We start from the raw sequence: 21845 nt of genomic DNA, 5'->3' as shown, positions 1-21845 counted from the left end.
ATATGGCTGTTGGTCCATTTAGGGCCTGACTGACTAACAGGTGTGGATTTGTTAGTGTTTTTGTGTATATATATATATATATATATATATATATATATATATATATATATATATATATATATATATAGTCACAGCCCAGCTCTTAGACTGGGACAAAAATGGGAGACACACAGGTATACTAAATTAACTTATTTACAACAAAATAATCAAAGCAAATAAGTGGTAGGAATCTGTAAAGTCAGTGGTGTAGGGAGTGGATGAGTGAAAATGTGCTGCATGGATGTTGTGCTGTGAAAAGGAAACAAAAGGCACAGTGCAGAGGTGTGTGGGGAGAGGAGATCTACCAAAGGACTGGCTGCTGCTGTGGCTTATGTGCATGGGGTGCACCGGGCCCAGGTGTGTCCCATGCCACTAATTGACCTCCAACAGGTCTGCCGCCCTGGAGACAGAAAGCAAAGCAACAGCAGAGCGAACCAAGCAGAGGGGGGGAGTCACAATGTAGTATGTGTGGAGTTGAATGCATGTGAATTTTTCCAAATATTGACTGTATGTAAGATTAAGTTTATGTTTTAGATTATTCCTTCTTTCACTGAGTGGGAAAAAAAAATTGCCTTTTTTCAGGATGCAAAAATTCTATGGGATGGTTTCATAAATAGTTGATCATTTATGGTTTAATTCCCCAGTGAATTAGTAAAAAAAAAAAAAAAAAAAAAAAAGGGAGAGACTTTTTCAAGTGAAGTCATGTGTGTGGACTTTGTATTCTACTTTTTACTCAATGCCTTTCTATACACACTGCTGTACAAGTGAGAAGATTAGGAGATTATGCCCTGAAATAAATTATTCAAACCATAATGCTCCTTGGAAATATCCCCGGTGTGATTAGTGATTTAGATGGCCATGTATTTCATGCTGAGGCGTACAGTAGGAATTAGAATGAATTTACTTTTCATTTCATTCAATTGACTTGAAATATAAGTGCCCATTCCATACAGTATGTGCTTGCAAGACACTCCCACTGCAGATGTGTACTGCAGTGAAAGCACTTCTTGAACTAAATGAGGTATTAAAAGAACAGGTTGTATTGTTTTATTCAGACTTTTCTCAATTTGGCCTTGAAACTGTTCTTCATTAGTGTATTTTCATCTATTTATCCTGTTTTTGCGGGCAGACTATTCAGCCAAATGAATGTAATATCAAGGAAAACACCAATGTATCTCAAGCAAGTAGTTACTGCATTATTCTGTGTTACTTCTAACAGCTCAAAAGACTAAACTCTTTAACTTGATTTTCCCTACATTCACATGTGCGGCAGCAATTCAGCAAGCAGAATATAATATACAAGTAGTAGGACATTGACTCAAACGCATTTTTTACAAGTAGCAGTTTTATTTCAGTGTGTGCTTCCTTAACATCCTTAATGTCAAGTCGTGTTGAAGAGAAGCCTTTTTTTTTTTTTTTTTTTTTTTTTTTACAAATGTTTCCACTGGAATAACAAAGATACATTCACAACCCTCTTACTACTTAACCCAGTTCAGCCGTGGTTGCTCAAACAAATCTTTCTGCTGAAATTTTTCCACAGCAGCTTTATCCATATCCAGAGCACAGCCACACAACTTAAGAACCAAAATGACAAATCTGTTTTCTTCAACTCTATTTCTCACCTTTCTCTTGTTTTAGCACTTTCTGATATGAAAATACTTTCCCTCTAACCTCCTAAAGCTGTTTGTTTTCCTCCTCCAGTCTAAGAGGCGTTCCCAGGGTCTTTCCCTCGACACTATCTACCACTGTCTGAACCGGACGGTGCTCTACCAGCTCTGTCGACCCCACAAGACAGTAGCTCAGCAGGTGGCCCTGCTGGATGCCCTGCGGGTCCTGACCGTCAACCGCAACCTGGTGCTCGGGCCGGGCAACCACGATCAGGACTTTGTGGCATGCCTGGCTCACTGCTTTATCTGCCTGCACAGCGGGAGGTAAGGCTCGATAAGGCTTGTCTGGTGGGGGGTCTGTAGCATGGTATCCCCGAATCCTAAAAAAAACGTCTTAAATGTTGGTAGATTGGAATTTTAAAATTAAAGGCCACAAAATGTTTTGAAAAGTCTTATTTTTGATTATGACAGCATTTTTGATCCCTAAAAGTAGATCAGTGTTGGGCAGACATATTTATAGACATGCTTTTGTTTTTACGTTACTTTGCTAGTTTGACAAGCTGAGAGGAATAAACTACACTTGCTGAGTTCAATATAATGAATTCATTTGTCACCCACATGAGTTCTGTTGCATCAAGGTATCAGCAACACAGACAAAACTTGTTAGCTTGATAAATTAATTGTTGGTTTTGGTCTAGTTAGGGGGAATAGTTTAGAATAGAAATTCAAAACAGCACCAGCCTTACCCTTTGAACTGAGGGTACTGAGTTCTTTGCAAATGTTTATGTAAGTGGAATATATATTTTTGCACTTCTATAAATCATTTGAGGGGGTTGAAGTACAAGAACCAGAAATGCTCACAATTGTTCTGCAAGATGCCCAAATCACACCAGAGAAAGGTGTTAAAAAAAGCAGTTTGTTTAGCGTTGCAACATGTAGCAGTAAATGAGCAGCATGACTTTTAAAGCTCTTGTCCTTGTTTGTTATGTCAGACAAAAATCTGTCCAAGTGTTACATTTGGTTCTGCGAAGTGTCTCGTGGCAGGTTGGTACTAAGTCGCTGTGTGTTTGTCTCTGTCATGTGATGAGTCTGTTATGAATCACAGACTCATCACATGTACTCTCAGTGTGGAGGATGTGATGAAGGATGTGCAAACATGTTTCAGATGAAGACACAAATCATAACCTTGTCTCTGGTGAATTATATAAGACAAAAACACATTTAATGCAAACGGGGGGTAAGAGATAGTCACACTACCAAGGGAAACATTTTAATGTATATCCAGCCTTGCTATTCATCAGGAGTTTAGCTCGTTAGCCTAGCTTACAGCTAGTTAGGTAAGTTGTAGTTATACTAAGTGGCTCCATCCGTTAAGTTGAACTCAGTGAGATTTCTGAGCAGCTCTGCCTCTGAGGAATTTTTGTGCAGCTAAAGCAGCAGTTTACCACAGAGTCTCACACCTTTGTTTTTTATTTCCTGTGACTCAGACTGTGTTAAGTGTAATTGCGGCAAGTCTTTTTTTTTTTTTTTTTTTGTGCTTGTGTGTGTCCTGCCAGAAGTACTGATAGTTTCCAAAACTGCAGCAGGTGGGGAGAGACTGAGTTTCCTACCATGCTGGGGACACAATATGCTTTAACACGACACACTGTACAACTACAGAGAGCAGACTTATCTGCTGCAGAGGAGCTAACTCTCCCTGTGACACCCCCTCATGTCTCGTGGCAGGTTGGTACTAAGTCGCTGTGTGTTTGTCTCTGCAGTAGTGTGGAGGGCTTCGGTCTGGAGGCGGAGGCCAGGATGACAACCTGGCATGTCATGATGCCCACGGAGAACGAGGCTGACGCTACGCACAGCAACGACGTCAGCGAGGGTGAGACACTGTTATGTGTGTGTATGTGTGGACAGTAAACCAAAGACATTTTTGCATATCTGTTGAAAATAGAAATATCTCAGTACAGTACTTATTTGAAACAATCTTTGTCAGTGGTCTTGGATATATCTGTATCAGCTCAATCAAGTTAGGCTTGAAAAAGGCCATTTTTCAGTTAATTTGTAATTTTAAACAAATCCCATTTAACATGAGGGGATATTATGTGTGAAACTGTGACAAAAAATCCAAATTCTGTCCATTCATAGTTGCAGGGTTTTTTTTGTTTCTGCAGTTGTACAGTTATAGAGGGCAGTTCATACCAGACTGATAACTCATTTAATGAGAAACAAAACAGCCACACAACAACACTTCAATGTCATTGAAGCAGACTGACTTGTTTATGAAAAATGATTATTGTCGTCCCCCTGCAGGGCGGCAGCTGCTGCTGAAGGCGGTGAACCGGGTGTGGACAGAGCTTATGCACAGCAAGCGTCAGATGCTGGAGGACATATTCAAAGTGTCTCTGCCCTGCAACGACAGAGGCCACGTGGATATCGCCACGGCCCGGCCCGCCCTGGAGGAGCCGGCCCTGAAGAGCTGGCAGAACCACCTGGGTGAGGGACACTGGGAAGCACACACGCACTGAGATACAACCAGACAGACTCGCTGTGCATTAGCGCAACATTTCCTGAGCCATGTCTGTGTTGGATTTGTGGTATCCTTTTTTCCCTTGGAGTGAGTGTTTGTGGCTTATCCAGATTTACATAACTAGATTAACTATTTGGGAGCGCCTCTTGTTGTTTTGCAAAGGAAATAATGGAGCCCTGCCAGTAGGGCCTATTATTGCTGATCTCTTTCCTGCTGATTCTCTCTCTTGCTCACTTCATCAGTGTTGTACTTTCGCTGATGTAAGCAGAGTGGTGAATTATTACCAGCCACCTGCCAAAGTTTTGACTCAGTCTGCTGAACCAGACATTTTGGCAGGTAACCAGATATTGTAAGTTTTCTCTAAATTTGCAATTAAGTAAAAGGTTTTTTTTAAATGTCATTTTTTCAATGCGTTGAGCACCAAAACAAATTTCATTCACGTTCTTTGTATTGAAGACCAAAATCTAGGAGACAAATATCGCAAGTGCCATATTCAGAATTATATGTGCTTTGTTTGGCAGTTTTTACCACATATGCAATGTTAAGCAAAAACATTCACAACATGATATATTTATTTTGTCATCATATCACAGCTGCTTTATCTTGCCTGAAAGTGAGGACTGTTCAAATAGCTTAGTGGTAAAACTAAATGCACTTATGTTATTTTTCTGTCTCTGCTGTTCAGTCCATGAGAAGAAGTGTATCAGTCGTGGTGAGGCAGTGGCACCGGCGACCCAGTCCAAACTGTCCAGAGTCAGCAGTGGCTTCGGCCTCTCCAAGCTGACAGGCGTCCGCCGCAACAAGAAGGACAACAGCCTGAACAAGAACAGCCTGTCTGCACAGGTACACACAAAAACAACCGACACTCACTGCACAGCTGTAGCAGATGTACACAATATCCTTAAAGTACGTGTTAGTCAGCTGTGTTTTGTTAGAATCTTGTATTTCTGATCAACAGGAGACTTTCCAGTGGATGTTCACACACATCGCTGTTGTTCGAGACCTGGTGGCCATGCAGTACAAAGAATATCAAGAGGTACCACACTTTACATCATTACTCAATGGATAGAATGAAGCAGATATAACTTTCTTTTAATTTTCCAAACACAGTGAGTGCACAAACAATTTACGCTTATTACAGCACAGTTATACAGAGAAACCAGCGGCAGGACAAAACAACAGACTGTTACGTAACAGTGCAGTCAGGATGTTACTGCAGGACAGTAAACCAAATAAAAACACAGTACGGGAACATTTTCACAGGCTGGTGTAGCAGTTGTGACAGCATGTATAATTTATAGCAACATTTTTAAAGTGACTCACCACTCATGCCTCATCCCTCCCTCCATCTCCCAGCGGCAGCAGAACGCCCTCAAGTACGTGACTGAGGAGTGGGCATCCATCGAATACGAGCTGCTGCGTGAACGGGGCCTCTGGGGCCCGCCCATCGGTTCCCATCTGGACAAGTTTGTGCTGGAGATGACGGAGGGGCCCTGCCGGATGAGGAAGAAGATGGTCCGCAATGACATGTTCTATATCCACTACCCATACATCCCTGAGATGGAGCCCAACACCAACTCTGCACAGGTATTCACGTTTAAATCTGGACTAATATGCTCTCATGATCCCGTACAGCACTTTTAGCTAACATGAAGTGACTCCGAGAAAACATTTCTTTCAGGAATGATACTTGCAAGAACTTGAAGAGTTGGGTGTTAACTCTTTGGTGATATACAGTGAAAAAAATGGAAAAGTGAAAAATAAAAAACATATTGCTTATCTCCGTTTCTTTACCTTCTAAATATTTTTAACAGTGACGACGACAAAAAGAGACTTCTAGACTGTCTACATTTTATAAATTTAGCTGATGGCCTCATCCAGAATAACTTGGAGTAAGAATGACTGCAGAAAAAGCCTCAAATTCTTGATCACTAACTTTTCTAGCAAACATTAAATAATTCTTCAAAATAGTGCAAGAATCACAGTCACAGGGCCACAGCAGTAGATGTAGCAATATTCAGTATTTGTGTGACACTACAATAATCATGTTATATGTTAGTAAGAGACGTAATGGAAGAAGAGAGAGGTTGAAATGATTTTTTAAAATGAAAACTAGCCTATTAAAGCAAGTAAAGGATGATATGTGAAGTACTGGATATACTGGCACAAACACCCGTATTTGCTTTGATTGCAAATATTACATCCCACAATAGAAATGTACTATAAATATTTTGAATAAAACACAGTGAACTTGTAACAATAGCTCTCCTGAAATAGACCTCTTGAACGATCTCATCGATGTCATGTGAGGAAGTGGCACCAGCAGCCGGTGGCTCACTTTTCCTGGCACCGCCGAGACACATTTAGCTTTGTTTGCTCTACAAATAATCCCTCCCCTCTGTTTGCCAACGGGTGCCTCCCTTCACCCCACAATGATTTATTTGGTTAGGAAGATACAATTGATAAGAAAGATAGCTCACAGGCACTTTCCCATTTACGTCTGTATTTATGTCAGACTCTTAAAACACAACACATGGCATTTAGCTGGTGATTTTACTCAGAGGAAATTAAAACAATGTCTAGATTACCAACAGTACAAGCAGCCAAAAGTGATTAAAGAAAAGTTAAAATCATAATGCTCTGGGAATGTCCCTGTGACCCTGGATTCATCATAATACAAACTTGCTTGGTAGAACTGGATGAGTTCATGAACGCTTAGTGAAGAGACTCAGAACCCTTCTGGGGAGAAATTTCTGGCTCATGACCCCTTAAATCGACCAAGTATAATTAACTCCAAGGTCCCCCAGGCCAAATCATAATACATAATTTAAACATGCTTGGGGAGTAGCTGCAGGGTATTTGACAAAGTCATACACTTGTTCTTGAATATCATTACTAGCCATTTGTTCGACTTGGTCTTTGACTATTTCAGCTCAGCAGTTGTGGCTTTCCTGCCTTGCTCAAAGTGTCAATGGCAGTAGTTGAAAGAGTGGCCTTTGTAGTGCTAATCTCTGCTGCACTGACTTTCCAAATAATCAGCAGGGTTCTGGCATTTAAACACCCTCATCCTCCCTCTTTTTACATTCTCTATCCCTCTCCCCCCCCTCTGGTGCCCCTGGTACACTCAGCCCTGGCTGGGGTCCTTGACCGTGCCCAGGTACCTTCCTGGCCACAGGATAAAATAATTGAGCTCCCGTTGATGCCTAGTTTGACTGCATGACAGTAACAAACGTGCTTCAAGAGCAAATCAGAATCATACGAATCAGAAAGCTGTCTGTGAGCTGACAGTTGAAGCGACATGTAAATCCTGTTGTTGCAGCAGTTTTCTGCCCCGTGTGGTTCACTTTTGATTTGAGGCCTGATCCTGCTTTTTCAGCAACCGTGCAGTCAAAACCTGGACTTATACTTTTGCTGTGGCGTTGACGACCTTCACTTTGTGTTATGTGTGCTGGCAGGTCGAAAGGTGTGTTTTGTAAAGTTGATGCGTTGCCAAATTCAAGGAACGGGAAATTTCTCTGTGCTGTTTTTCATGTGTTTGGTTGTGTATACATGTACATTTGCATGTGAGCACGTATATGTTCAGCTGACGCAGTACTTGTATTTTGCTTTGATTTTGAAGTTGTTTTCCATTCAGTGTTAAATCTCCCATAATACACTAGTAAATAAAATGCATAGAGTGTAATTGAAAATCAATTTCTACATATGCACCAGGTTATTGGTGTTCCAGATGAGGCTGGTGATAATTACAGATAATCTCAGAACCTCAGGTTGTCTGTAGGTTTGGACCTCAGTAATGTCTTTCGCATGGAAGTGATTGCACGTTGTTGGTATTTTTTCAGTGGTTCATCCCAGATCCTTCTGCTTTCAAGTCAATATAATGTTCCACAGTTACAAGTAGATATTATAAAGTAACTTTGAAGGACCTGGATCTGATGTCAATGCACTGCTTCTAGAAAATGTCTACCTAGGCTTCTGTGCAGTGGTAGCATTTATTTGGTAATTAACAATAATACACAAGCAAACCATTCTTGAATATGATTATAATTTTAAACCTATGCCAAAAACGTTTTCCTCTTAGGGATGGAGTCAGTTGTTCCACAAACACACAATGCAAACTGGTATTTACGCTACAACGAAGCTCACCTACTTCTCTTTTTTCGCCTCCTCCAGAAGCCTCTCCGTTACCGGCGAGCCATCAGCTACGACAGTAAGGAGTACTATGTGCGTTTGCTGTCTGGAAACCCTGGCATGTACCAGCACTCTGTGGAGCACAACACCGAGGGAGAGACCACGCAGCATGAGCCCGAGCACGGAGAGGACACCATCGCAAGAGTCAAAGGTACAGAGACATTACCAGGGAAGACACGTGGTGTCTGCTAAATGACGAGTTACCAGAGACTTTCTTGTAACTTCAAAAGGTTGTAAGGAAAGCACAACTTGGTTTTCTTTTTTGCTCCAAACTACATGTGGGAAGTAACACACTACCTTGGAGTGTTACTTCACCTGATAGCCGTCTCTAACACGTTGCTGTACTCCGCTCTCCAGGCCTGGTGAAGGCTCCTCTGAAGAGGTCTCGGTCCACAGCGGACGGGGCAGATGAGGACAGTCAGGAGCAGCTTCAGGAGCAGCTGTTGGAGTCAGGAGGCCCTGAGGAGGAGCAGAGGACCGACAACACGTCTCTGCTGCGCCTCCTGGAGGAGGGAGAGAAGGTCAGAAAGGGACACACAAACATAAGGCCGGACAATTTAAAGTAACAAACACAATGTTTTCTACTGTAATTTCAGAATTGGTAGCGGTAGTTTCCAGTTTCCAGTGTTATAAACAATACTTTCTTTAGGTAATTATTTTACACTGTATGGGGGAGAACGTTTATTTAGTTTCTGTGCAGAACTGATAACAGTCTTATAACCTTATTTTCTTTCTTGCTATTCTTTTATATTTTCTTAGTATTTCAGTGGATTATTATTAATTATTTATTGTCTTTGCATAGTACAAGTACTAATCTTGTATCATAATTCTTTTTCATTTTTATGGCAGAGCGCTACCTTTCTTAAACAAAGTTTTTGGCCCGTTTTTTGCAGAATTGTTTGAAATATATTATTTTTAATATTGAGATTACTCTGTTCAAATTATTCCAAACTCTCCTGCAGCTAGGGCAGCTCTTTCTTTTTGTTTTGCAGTCTTAAATCATTTATTGAGAGAACGGCATGAGCTCACAAAGGCAATTTTAAACAACATGAAAGTATGACTAAATTGACGAACCGCAACATTATTCTTATGAGTTTATGCAAAAGATCCCTTTAAGTTGTCTCTGTTAGCCCTAAAGACAGTGCAATCCTCAAAATAATACTGTAAGAAAAATTAAATGGATCAAGGGTTTAAAAAAAAGAAAAAGGAAAGTAGCAGTAGTCACACGATATGTCATGAATTACACAACTAATTTTGAGACAACGTGACCGAGGGATGCATGTTGCTTTTGAGACCTGCCTTATATTTACTAATAGGCCCTTTCACTTAAATTTCTGGGTGATGATTATTTCCTACATTGTCTTATTCATAAAAAGTAACGGGGCACACCAGCCTTTTAATCAAGTACTTCTGTAGTCTTTCTGATGACCACTGAGCAGCTCAACTGCAGCACCTAGGGAGTAAATGCTTTGCTCAAGGCCATTTCACCAGCAGTTACTGAGTAAGGGCAAAGCACCTCTCCGCACTCATTTATTCGTTCTTCACAGATTTTTGCCCGGAGGAATTCAAGTATGACTTTTCATTAGAAAACAGTTTTCTCTAAACTTTAGGTAATTAACGCTCTCGTTTTTTTTACATTCACTGTTCCAGATTCAGCACATGTACCGCTGTGCCAGGGTGCAGGGTCTGGACACCAGCGAGGGTCTGCTGCTGTTTGGGAAAGAGCACTTCTACGTCATCGACGGCTACACCATGACCGTGTCCAGGGAGATCAGGGACATCGACACGCTGCCCCCCAAGTAGGTCCAGGCTTCTGTATCTGTCACTTTACATCAAGGTCTGGACACCTTTAGGAAAATCCTGACTTAAACTACACCAAGGCTGGATAATTAATCCTGAATAAAGGATGACATCATTCCTCTGGACGCTGCAGTGGGAGTTTCTGCTGCCAGGATGATGTAATGCTGCTGATGGAGCATGCGTTGTGGAGCTCAGCAGAGATATGATACATTTATCTTTTTAGGGAACTCGCTCTGTCTTTTCCTTTGAGACACAACGTGAAAATAACCAACAGATGCCTCTTTGATTTCACTGTGTTCCCCTCGGGTGTTTTACTGTTTTTACCCGCTCATCAGCGTCCACACAATCCTATCAAGTTAAAACATGGTGTTTTCGAGGGCTGAGATGAGGACGCAGTTAGTTTATTGGTCAATTAAGAAAAAAAAAAGAGATAATTTTCATAATCAATGAATTGTCATTTATCAAATAAAAATACAAAACTTCTTATGGTTACAGTTTGTCAAAAATGACCATTTGCTTACTGTCTCTCATTGTAAATTCAATATTTTATGACTTCCAAACAAATTAAGTAATTTTTTCAAAAGCAAATTAAACACATTTAAATCTGTGGTTATTTTAGATAGGAATGCTGCACAATTTAGGAAATTTTATATATTAAATTGAATAAATGAATGAAGTACTTGCTGCATAGATTTATAATGAAAGTTAATAGTTAACCTTAGTGTCCCCTGCATTTTGTTTCAGTTGTTTTGCTTTTATATTTTTTATATATACTCACTGCATTACTCTTGGACATAAGATGACATCACATTGGTCATTTTTCTGTGACATGAATATCATGGTATTTTTAGCATAAGGAAAGAAAATAGCTTAATTTTGCTGTAGGAGGAGCTGTGAATGTTTGTGATCTAAACTTAAGTCTTTGTATATACAAGTGCTTTATGGGTAAAATTCAGCGTAGAACTGAGTTTGATAAATGCATCACTGTCTGTTTGTCTGTGTCCAGTTTGCATGAGGCCATCATCCCGAGAGGAGCGAGACAAGGACAGAGCCAACTGAAGAGAACCTGCAGCATCTTCGCTTATGAAGACATCAAGGAAGTGCACAAGAGACGCTACCTACTGCAGGTCAGTATGCACATATTACACATACATACACACACACACATGCTGCATCACCAACACAATACACATCTTTGAGTTTGGACATTTAGAAGATATTTATATTGAGTAGCTTAAAATGTTTGGGGTTGGATTTTAATGCATTTCTATTGTTTAACTCAGCACCTTGTATTTTTCGATTATTAAATGTGATCACCTTTCAGCCCATGGCAGTGGAAGTCTTCTCAGCAGATGGGAGAAACTACTTGTTAGCCTTCCAGAAAGGAGTCCGCAACAAAGTTTACCAAAGGTACTGAACACAAATAAAAACACAGAGTTTGGACTGCATGCTGCTGAACTGCCGCTGCTGCTCTTACATTTCAGTGACAGAAAGAATAAGTTCAAAAAAACCTTTCAACCCTCAGAAATGAGAAGCAATGATTTAGTACTATTTACTTAAGAAACAGTTTTGTATAATTAAATACTTGGTTAATTAGATTTTACTGCATACCATTCAGGCTGGATATAGGAGACTGTAAGCCTCTCATAAAGCGTCTTGTCACCATAATATTTCTGCTTTGAGTAGATCACTTTAATACCAGTATTGTCAGTTTTAGAAAGTCAGAAGAAAGAAAGTCAGATGGAACTGTAACTTTTTGTTATTATTATTATTATTGTTATTATTTATTCCTTTCAGGTTCTTGGCTGTGGTGCCTTCACTGGCTGACAGCTCAGAGTCGGTTTCAGGCCAGAGGCCCAACACCAGCGTCGAACAAGGGTAAGACCTCCTCTGTTACATTCAGCACAAACAGTGTTCTCTATCCCCTACATAAAGTTTTTAATTCCACTGGCTTTCAGAGAAATGTTTAACCATTTTTGGAGGTTGTGAGATGATTTATGGAATGTGCGGATACATATTCATATTTATGACCTTGTTTTTATTCTTTGCGTTAAATGCATTTTCCTAAATAATGGATCTGTAGTAGTCATATTAATGACTAAGAAAATAAATAAAAAGACTTTTGTGGTGCAAAAAACCATTGCACCACAGCATCCTACATTCAGTTTGTCGCATGCAGCAACTGCTTTACGACTAAAGGATGCTTTTCACTGCCCAAATGCTAAAACAGCAAAGTACTGAGCTGTTTTAACTGAACATCCTCTCTGTCCTGGTGTTTGTCAGATCTGGGCTCCTTAGCACGCTGGTTGGTGAAAAGTCAGTGACTCAGAGATGGGAGGTAAGAACCTAGACTCATTGGTCTAACCCTACTGTTCAGTTTAACAACACAAAGTGAAGAAGTGTCACACTATAAGCTACTATAAGCCTCACTGATGTGTTTACCATCTGTTTTCCAGCGAGGAGAGATCAGTAATTTCCAGTACCTGATGCATCTGAACACGTTGGCGGGACGATCCTACAACGACCTGATGCAGTATCCCGTCTTCCCCTGGATCCTGGCCGACTTCGACTCAGAGGTGATTGCGGGGTTTGGGACAACATCGGTGGCGATTAACAGTGTTAACCTCAAGAAAAGTAGATGCCTGTTCCCTCATTAATCCTGTTTTGGTAACGGTGGTGATGTATGTGTTGGGGATATTAACCAGGAACTGGACCTGAACAACCCGAAGACGTTCCGTAACCTCGCCAAGCCGATGGGCGCCCAGACTGACGACAGACTGACGCAGTACAAGAAGAGGTACAAGGACTGGGAAGACCCCAACGGTAAGATCTCAGAGTTTAATCAAGAGACTGCATTTAACAGGATGGAGTCAGGGAGAACTTTTATTTACTGTTAATTCAAGTTAAATAGACCTTATCTGTGTCTGGACAAAAAATCCAGCTCTTATTTCAAGCCAGTCACACTTAATGCTTTTCACACTAATTCCGTTATTTTTATCCAAAATGTTAAAATTAATATGAGGCCTGTATTAAACAATGAGTGCAATTTTTTGTTGTTTTACAAATTGGCAATAAGAAAACTTCCAACCCCGCAACAGCCAGCTACTAATGTTATTTCATGTCTAAGTTGTGTTTTCATTCGCCAGTGTAAGTGAATGTGTTGTTTTCTGTCCTACCAGGTGAAACTCCAGCATATCACTACGGCACCCACTACTCATCAGCCATGATCGTAGCTTCTTATCTGGTCCGGATGGAGCCCTTCACACAGATTTTTCTCAGACTTCAGGTTTGATCTGAACTTTCCTCCCCTACTGAATGTTCTGCTTATCATCTACATTTTCCCACTGAAATGTGATACATCCCAGAGAAGTGTAGTTCAAACAGAGAAATACTGAAAATTTAAAAAGTTATTCTGATATTAAGCACAGTTAATGTGTGTAATAAATAGTTTATTTAATAAGGAAGTTGCTTTTGGCAGATTTTATGGCCTGACGGATAAGATTATCATCCTTTTTAGCACCTACAAAAAAATATATTATTTTACATTAGTAAGTTAATATAAAAGCCCAGAAGACAAAATGTTGACGCTCCAAGTGTCTGGACCTAATGTCAAACCATCTGCCTGTGTGTTTGTGTGTTTACCAGGGAGGTCATTTTGACCTTGCTGACAGGATGTTCCACAGTGTGCGTGAAGCCTGGCTCTCTGCCTCCAAACACAACATGGCTGACGTCAAGGAGCTCATCCCCGAGTTCTTCTATCTGCCCGAGTTCCTGCTCAACTCCAACAACTTCGACCTGGGTCGGTATCAGGAAGCGTGGACAACAACATCAGATGAAAGCAAGTCAAATTCAAACTGACCAAGATAATTGAGTGCATGAATATTAATGTTCTGTCTGCCTTCTGTTGTTTGATGTACCAGGTGCCAAGCAGAATGGCACCAAGCTGGGTGACGTCATCCTGCCACCTTGGGCCAAGGGTGACCCCCGGGAGTTCATCAGAGTCCACAGAGAGGTAGGAAATTAACCCTCCTGTGTCAATTTAGGTCCAAGTTTCAGCGAGTACACATTAACCTCTGTCTTGTCTTCCCACCCGCCTGCAGGCATTGGAGTGCGACTACGTATCGGCCCACCTCCACGAATGGATCGACCTGATTTTCGGCTACAAGCAGCAGGGCCCGCCGGCCGTGGAGGCGGTCAACGTCTTCCACCACCTGTTCTACGAAGGTCAGGTGGACATCTACAACATTAACGACCCGCTCAAGGAGACGGCCACCATCGGCTTCATCAACAACTTCGGACAAATCCCCAAACAGGTCAGATACCGGCCAGAGGTGCTGTACTACTGCTTCTAACAGTTGTGCTACTGTAGTAGTGCTAGTACTGTTACTATTTAACTACCACTACTACTATTATTACTACTACTGCCACTAATGCTAATATCATAAAACTACTTTAGGCTAGATTAATGCAATTTATTAATGCTACTACTACCACTAATAATAGCTTTACTTTTGCAACTTGGACTACAATATAACTACTGCTAGGAGTAGTACGGTTGTACAACCACTCATAATGCTAATGTTACTACCACAGATAACCAATAACAACTGTCCTTTTCACTGGCAGCTATGTTTTTAGCTGCATTAGCAGCAGCTTACATGCTGATGCTAGCATGAGAACATTCTCAACATGCTAAGGCCACACTCAGGCCAATCTTTAAATGTTTTCACTCACTAGTAGTTGTCTTTCCGTTTTCCATCCACCCACCAATTAGTTTTTGTTGAGTAATTAGCACTACAGTCTCACAGGCTGCTAACGTGGCTCTATTTTTTTTTGCATATCCCATCCCATATTTAGGCCAGATACAGAACAGAACAGGGTTCTTTAGAATTTCATTAACAGATTCATCAGCCAGAATGCTTGTTCATACCATTTTGCCTAATAAAGACCTGGTTGGGTCAAAAAGTTGCCTTTTTAATCCCTATTAAGTTTTGGGAGCTCTCAATTTTTCCCTTAGTGTACAAACTTAACTACCACAACCTGAATTTAGCAACATTTGGCTGTTGGTAGATGTTCATTTCCTTTTCTTTAATCACTGACTATTGATGTGTCTGTTTTTCAGCTGTTTAAGAAGCCCCATCCTCCTAAACGGGTACGCAGTAAAGCCAACGGTGACATTGCGAGCATTCCTCCGAGCTCCAACAGCGACAAGATCTTCTTCCATCATCTGGACAATCTCAGACCTTCTCTAGCACCTGTCAAAGGTACATGTACCCACACACACACAAATACACAAATACACAGACGCTTACTCTATGTCTTTTCAGTTTAGTATATGTAGTATAAGTACCAGTTAATCCCCATCTATTCTTTTACTTAACTAGGATGTCTGTTTTTGTGACATACTGTATTTATGCATGTGGGTTTAACTGTCAGCACTCACACACAAAGACTCCCTCTTCAGTTCTGCATGCGGTTTGGTGTCCACTCAGTACCATGAATGGATTCCTGAATTTTCTGAAAGGGTTGTCGCAGTGGGACTGAAACCCTAACCCTGACAGTGCCACACTCTGTTCATTACACTATGCAGCACCAACTCCCTAAGGTGCATGTATCCCTTTAGACTTAGCACTCACATATTTCTTTGTATCATCCTCATCTTGTGAGCAGCTGTAACAAGGAGTTTCCCCTCGGGGATCAATAAAGTATTTCTGATTCTGATTCTGATCTAGAGCTGAAAGAGCCTGTGGGACAGATCGTGTGCACTGACAAGGGCATACTTGCTGTGGAGCAAAACAAAGTTCTGGTTCCCCCCACCTGGAGCAAGACCTTCGCCTGGGGTTACGCAGACCTCAGCTGCCGTCTGGCTAACTACGAATCCGATAAGGTCAGTGACGGTTATTATAACAGCCACAGTTTCTCAGAGTTTTGAACTGGCAACTCCTCTTCTCAAGCACGCTCCTTTAATCTCCAGGCTGCGGCCTGTGCGCGTCACTGAACTTCATTCTATTGCATGTGAAGGTGTAATGTAATGTGTCTTCAATGCTGTCACTTGGGTCCTCTTAGTTTTTTTTTCCTTATCCAGAGTGACTTGTAATTAATCAACAGTTCAGTCTAGTGTTTAGATTTTTAAGGGAGTTGTGGTGTTTCACCACTACCACTTAATTGAAACATGGATTCCTGCTGATTTCACCTTGAAACGGAATGTGAAAAATTATTAAAGACAATGCCCCCTGCTGGTGCTTGATTAAAAATGCAATTCCCTTACTGACCCCTCAGTTTTTACAGTTGCAGCCATTACCGAAGTCTCTAATGCAGTTCTTCTGCACCTGATGTGGTACTGTTGTCTGTGGAGAACTGTTGCTTGAGCATTGTACAGAGTAGAATCAAATTTGTCACCTGTGTGTCACCATTCCTGTTGCCAGTAGCAAACACTTGTTTTTTTTTCTCTTTGGGACTGAGAACAGTGTACAACAGGTGCACTACAACAGGTTCTTGTATAGAAGCTTGCAGTTATAGTATAAGAACAGCTCAAGGGTTGTTGGTTCTAGTTTCTTTATCTGTTGTTATCCTGAATGATAGTGAATTTATTGCTGTACTCTCACTGCATTTATAAATCTTCTCAAGACTTTCCAAAGCTTTGCAATGTAAAGTAGCCAGTTGCATGGGTGTTGATCAGGGGGAAAGTGTTGGTTTTTGAGATATAGACAGTAAGTTAATACACGAAACAGCAGGAATGGACCAATCCTCCATCTACATTTCACCACCTCTGCACCCCTCAACCAATCTCCAATAGAAGAACCTATCTTTGTTCTTAATCTTCAATCTCGTTTCAGGCGTTGGTGGTGTACGAGTGTCTGTCAGAGTGGGGTCAGATCCTCTGTGCCATATGTCCAAACCCGAAGCTGGTTATCACCGGTAGCACCAGCACCGCCATCTGTGTGTGGGAGACAGGAACCTCTAAGGAGAGAGCCAAGTCACTTACGCTCAAACAGGTAAAAACACAAACACACACATAAACTGTCCCCAGAGACCCATTACAAAGTCCTGGAGCAGCGCTAATACCGAGGGCTTCAAAACAAAATGCCTGATTCTAAAAAAAGTCAAGGTACAAGACTGCATATATAAAAACTTGTGGAGAGAATTCAACTATGACTCCCCTGCAGCATTTTGATAAGAAACATCTAATCACCAAGATTAAAATTCTGCTGCATGTGCCACTAAAGGCACTAGAACCTAAAGAGCCACTGTTTCTCAGATTCCCCCAAAGGCTCATAAAGTGAGCCCTTGAGAGGTGAAACTCCTCCAAACTAATGTGTCTAAGTATTGAAGATTGTTGAGTCTGTCTAATTTCTTTGTCCACGTTGTTTCATTGTAGGCATTACTGGGCCACACGGACGCCGTAACGTGTCTGACAGCGTCGTCAGCGTACCACATTGTTGTCAGCGGCTCGCGGGATCGAACCTGCATCATCTGGGATCTCAACAAGCTTTCCTTCGTCACGCAGCTCAGGGGACACCGGGCGCCCGTCTCTGCTCTGTGCATCAATGAACTGACGGTGGGCTGGAGCATAAATTCCTCCTCTGTCACTCTAGATGGAAATAACGTCATATGTACTTTTACTCCAGGACAATAAATATGAGCTGAGGAACAGAAGTTGTAGAAAGGATAATTTACATCATGATTCATAAAAGCTGTTTAACTGATGCAAGGACAAACATAATGTGTGTGTTTGTGTAGGGGGATATTGTGTCGTGTGCAGGCACATACATTCACGTGTGGAGCATTAATGGCAGCCCCATCGCCAGCGCCAACACCTTCACAGGGCGCAGTCAGCAGATCCTGTGCTGCTGCGTGTCGGAGATGAACGAGTGGGACACGCAGAACGTCATCGTCACCGGACACTCGGACGGCGTTGTCAGGGTAACCATGCCCACTTTAATCTTACAGAATTTCAGCTATCATGCTGATGATACCTTATTGTGGATTCTGTTTTGAATCAGTGGTTTTTTTAAATGCTGCTTGTGGTATCTGTTGCAAACAGAAGCACTCACTTCTCGGGGCTTTTGTCCAACTTTTTGCCAATGCATGTGTGTAGGTTTTCTTCAAAACAAGAATGTAAGATAGGCAACAATTAAGAGTTATGAATAGCAGTGCAGAATTTTTGTTGTTATCCCTATTCCTGCCAAGTTAAAGATAAAATCTGTCTAAGGAGCTAAACTTGAAATATTTTGCTGTGAATTTAACTAAACAATGCTTAAATAAACCTTTATTTAAATATTTCTTGTAGTTTTGGAGAATGGAGTTCCTCCAAGTCCCAGAAACCCCTGCTCCACAGCCGGTAGAGCCAGATGTGCCTGACTGCCTTGGTGAGGAGAAGATTGGTGAGTCCTTGAGGGGAAAATAACGGATTAGAGCTGCTATGCCAAGTGACGGCTGAACTGAGATTTTTGTGCCAGTGATATAGTGACATGTCCCAAAACATAATAAACTGACGGGGTTCAACACTACACAGCGCAGTGAAGTTGCACGTGTACTTTTTTGGTACACCTTTTTTTGCCTGCTTATATTTCATTTGTAAAGGATTTGCACAATAAGTTCTCTATGAAAATATATTATCTTGGTCTCACAGAGGGTGGCGAGAGTCACAACGGCGATGACGACAGCAGCGAGTCAGATGGAGACGAGCCCAGTCTGATCCAGGAGCCCAAAGCACCGTGCAACCCCTCAACAGGTGGAGGCAGCCAACCAGGCAGCGCTGTCCACAGACCCAGAGGTACTCAACAAACAGCTCTTCTTATCAACATTTACAGTTTATGGTTGAGTTCTCACTGTTTAGCTGTTTTAGCTACATAAAAGCTGCTCTGGAATACAGATCCCAGCAGCACAGAAAAGAACAGCTGGTGATAGCAGTGTATTGTATGTATTACAGTCAGGGAAGGAAGTCAAACTTTCTAAAAAAAAAAAAAATAGAAAAGAAATGGTTATAGACCTTTAATATTGTTAGAAATTAACTTTCAAATTATGAAAATGGAATATGCAGAAGCAACTTTAAAACACTGATGCAAATACTTTTAACTCATCATGTGTTTAAATCTAAGATAAATTAGTTTCTCTGACCACATTTTTGCTTCGTCATTCCACCTATGTCTTTTTCTGCAGTTCAAGTGTCTTGTATTTCCCACATATTTTGTTTACTGAGAATGTAGACTTTCCTTTACAAGACATGGACCCCAATCCATGCTAACATGCACATTCCTGACATTAAAATACCTTTAAGGTCCTTCAGCCCGAGCAGGAGCCTTATGGTCGATGGACAGCAGCTCTGACGACTCTCACCGCTGGTCAGACACCCTTAGCATCGATGAGAAGGACGGCTTTGTGTTCGTCAACTACTCTGAGGGCCAAACTAAGGTCCCTCACCCTCATCCGGCTCATCCAGGCCAGAGCTCAGTGCCACAGCCTCTCCAGCCCTCCACCATGGACGCACGGACGTATAACCAGCTCAGGACAGGTGGGTGTCCAGTAATTGTCGAAGGTTTTCAGCTCTTAAGCCAGTTAAGAAAACACTATTAAGGATCAGGGGTTCTTCTCTGATCAAAGATCAATCAATCCTAAACCATAAGCTCCACTGATCAGATGACAGTGTGTGTGTTGCATTGTTAATATGTTGCTTGTTTAAATGTTTATTTTTGTTTGTTCACAGGCTACAGATGGGAGCGCCAGCTGGTCTTCCGGAGCAAACTCACCATGCACACGGCGTTTGATCGCAAGGACAACGCTCACCCAGCCGAGATCACATCCCTTGCCATCTCCAAGTAAGAGAGCTGAGTGTCTGGCACAAAACTGACCAAGATACATTTTTTATTTTTGTAATATTTGTTTGATGCATCTGAAGAGCTTTTTCTACATACAGTGTTTGCCTTTATATAAACAGAAGATGTGAGGGACGTACTGCAGTTGCCATATTTCCAAGCTCTGTCAGCATACTGTACACATACTATTAACACAAACCACAATTAAAATCCCGTCAGAGCAAATACTGAATAAAGATGTCTTTGCTGAATTATTCTCCTCCCTTTTCCCTCCCTTTGTCTTACAAACCACTCTTTTCTCCCTCCCTCCCTCCACTTCTCTACTTTTTCCCCTTTTAACGTCCTCTCTTCAGGGACCACAGTAAGATCCTGGTGGGCGACGGTCGGGGTCGAGTCTTCAGCTGGTCGGTCAGCGACCAGCCGGGCCGTTCGGCGGCCGACCACTGGGTGAAGGACGAGGTGGTTGACAGCTGTTCCGGCTGCACGGTTCGCTTCTCCCTCACCGAGCGACGCCACCACTGCAGGAACTGTGGGCAGCTCTTCTGCCAAAAGTAAGTCAATTACACCAGCAGTCCACACTTTGCAGCATGGCTTCTTTTACTTCCTGAGGAAGGGACGCGCTGCTGCATTTTTCTGATAATTTGGGGTCATCACAGCAGAAAGTGGCAGAACAGAGCGTATTTGCAGGTCTTAGGGATTATACTCTAGTACTGTGATAATGTAGACATAAATAAATGCATATAGTATATTCAGACCTAACTCGAATTTCAAAAATGAATTTCTGCATGAAAACATTGTTGGAAACCCTTATCGTTAGCTAACATTTCTTCTTGTAATATGTAGAATGAATATGTTGGTGTACAAGGTGCACACCAGCCCTCTGTAAAACTGTAATAATAGATGCAATGTGCATTTTGCACGTAATTAATAACGTTTGAAGGTTTGTTGTTTGTATGTAATTCCTCTCGTTCCCTTAACTATTTTTTGCAGTAAGTGTTTCATGCATTTCCAAGGAGTTTTACATTCTACATTTGCTGCATGAATTGTTCAACAAACCTTAACACAAACTTCTCCTTGCATGTCTTGAAAATGTAATGGGCATTACAGGCACGGCTCCTAAATGCTTCGTCCCTCAGATGAGGTTTTGTTAACATGTTAAGTTTCACCTCCTCCTCAGTACCTTTTAACTCTGGTGTTAAATCCTACATATGTTTCCACAATGCAGACGATGTCCAGGTGTTTATAAACCTTAATAATGCTGTAATCCATACACTTTCCCCTTGCTTTCTACTCATTTGCTCTACTCAGCTAATCCAAAAATGCTTGGTCAGTTAATTTAGTCAACTGACAGAGAGTGTATCGTTTATTTTGATAATAAATCATAGTTTAAGCCATTATCAAGCCAGAAATTTGAAAATTTGTTTGGTTATTCTTCACAAATAAGAGGATATGCTGCAATTTTTAAAATTGTTATGTTTTAATTATTGTTTTTGGTCTGTTGATCAGACAAAATAAGCAATCTTAAGATCAATTTGGGCTTTGGAAACTTGTGACAGGCATATGTTATGTCATTTTTAATGGTTTATTTAGTATAAGAATGAAGACTTATACTTGTTGAGTATATTGACATTGTTAGCTGTGTATGCTGATACACTGGTTTGTGAGAATATTACGTAAATGACAAAAATTTTATTTTTTGTTTTTTCATACATTTGCAAAAGTTTTTGCTTTGTCATTATGGGTTATTGTGTGTAAAATTAATCGCCAAAAAAAGTACATTTATTCCATTTTAGATTCATTTAATGACATAGTAAAGTGTGCTAAAAGTGAAGGAGTCTGAATACTTTGCAAAGCTGTATATGTTTTGTATTTTTAGAT

At 41.2% G+C, this 21845-nt stretch overlaps 1 protein-coding gene across 5 annotated transcripts in view; it reads left to right on the top strand.

Annotated features, from left to right (window-relative positions):
• Positions 1-21845, top strand: part of wdfy3 (WD repeat and FYVE domain containing 3) — a 105120-nt gene that overhangs the window by 79357 nt on the left and 3918 nt on the right. For all 5 annotated transcript variants that reach the window (XM_044195694.1, XM_044195693.1, XM_044195691.1 and 2 more), the window contains 29 exons: positions 1741-1970; positions 3407-3516; positions 3948-4130; positions 4850-5007; positions 5123-5200; positions 5521-5751; positions 8335-8503; positions 8710-8873; positions 10003-10151; positions 11159-11279; positions 11477-11562; positions 11950-12030; positions 12436-12490; positions 12609-12728; positions 12858-12975; positions 13332-13438; positions 13798-13951; positions 14073-14164; positions 14253-14465; positions 15275-15416; positions 15885-16039; positions 16989-17147; positions 17531-17710; positions 17893-18075; positions 18443-18536; positions 18785-18928; positions 19433-19666; positions 19859-19970; positions 20321-20518. In XM_044195694.1, the coding sequence (XP_044051629.1) occupies positions 1741-1970; positions 3407-3516; positions 3948-4130; positions 4850-5007; positions 5123-5200; positions 5521-5751; positions 8335-8503; positions 8710-8873; positions 10003-10151; positions 11159-11279; positions 11477-11562; positions 11950-12030; positions 12436-12490; positions 12609-12728; positions 12858-12975; positions 13332-13438; positions 13798-13951; positions 14073-14164; positions 14253-14465; positions 15275-15416; positions 15885-16039; positions 16989-17147; positions 17531-17710; positions 17893-18075; positions 18443-18536; positions 18785-18928; positions 19433-19666; positions 19859-19970; positions 20321-20518 (4220 nt within the window). The remainder of the gene's footprint in view (positions 1-1740; positions 1971-3406; positions 3517-3947; positions 4131-4849; positions 5008-5122; positions 5201-5520; positions 5752-8334; positions 8504-8709; positions 8874-10002; positions 10152-11158; positions 11280-11476; positions 11563-11949; positions 12031-12435; positions 12491-12608; positions 12729-12857; positions 12976-13331; positions 13439-13797; positions 13952-14072; positions 14165-14252; positions 14466-15274; positions 15417-15884; positions 16040-16988; positions 17148-17530; positions 17711-17892; positions 18076-18442; positions 18537-18784; positions 18929-19432; positions 19667-19858; positions 19971-20320; positions 20519-21845) is intronic.

This window comes from Siniperca chuatsi, linkage group LG5 (assembly GCF_020085105.1).
Source record: "Siniperca chuatsi isolate FFG_IHB_CAS linkage group LG5, ASM2008510v1, whole genome shotgun sequence".
In the NCBI taxonomy this organism is placed as follows: Eukaryota; Metazoa; Chordata; class Actinopteri; order Centrarchiformes; family Sinipercidae; genus Siniperca; species Siniperca chuatsi.
This window is presented reverse-complemented; position numbering and strand designations above follow the sequence as displayed.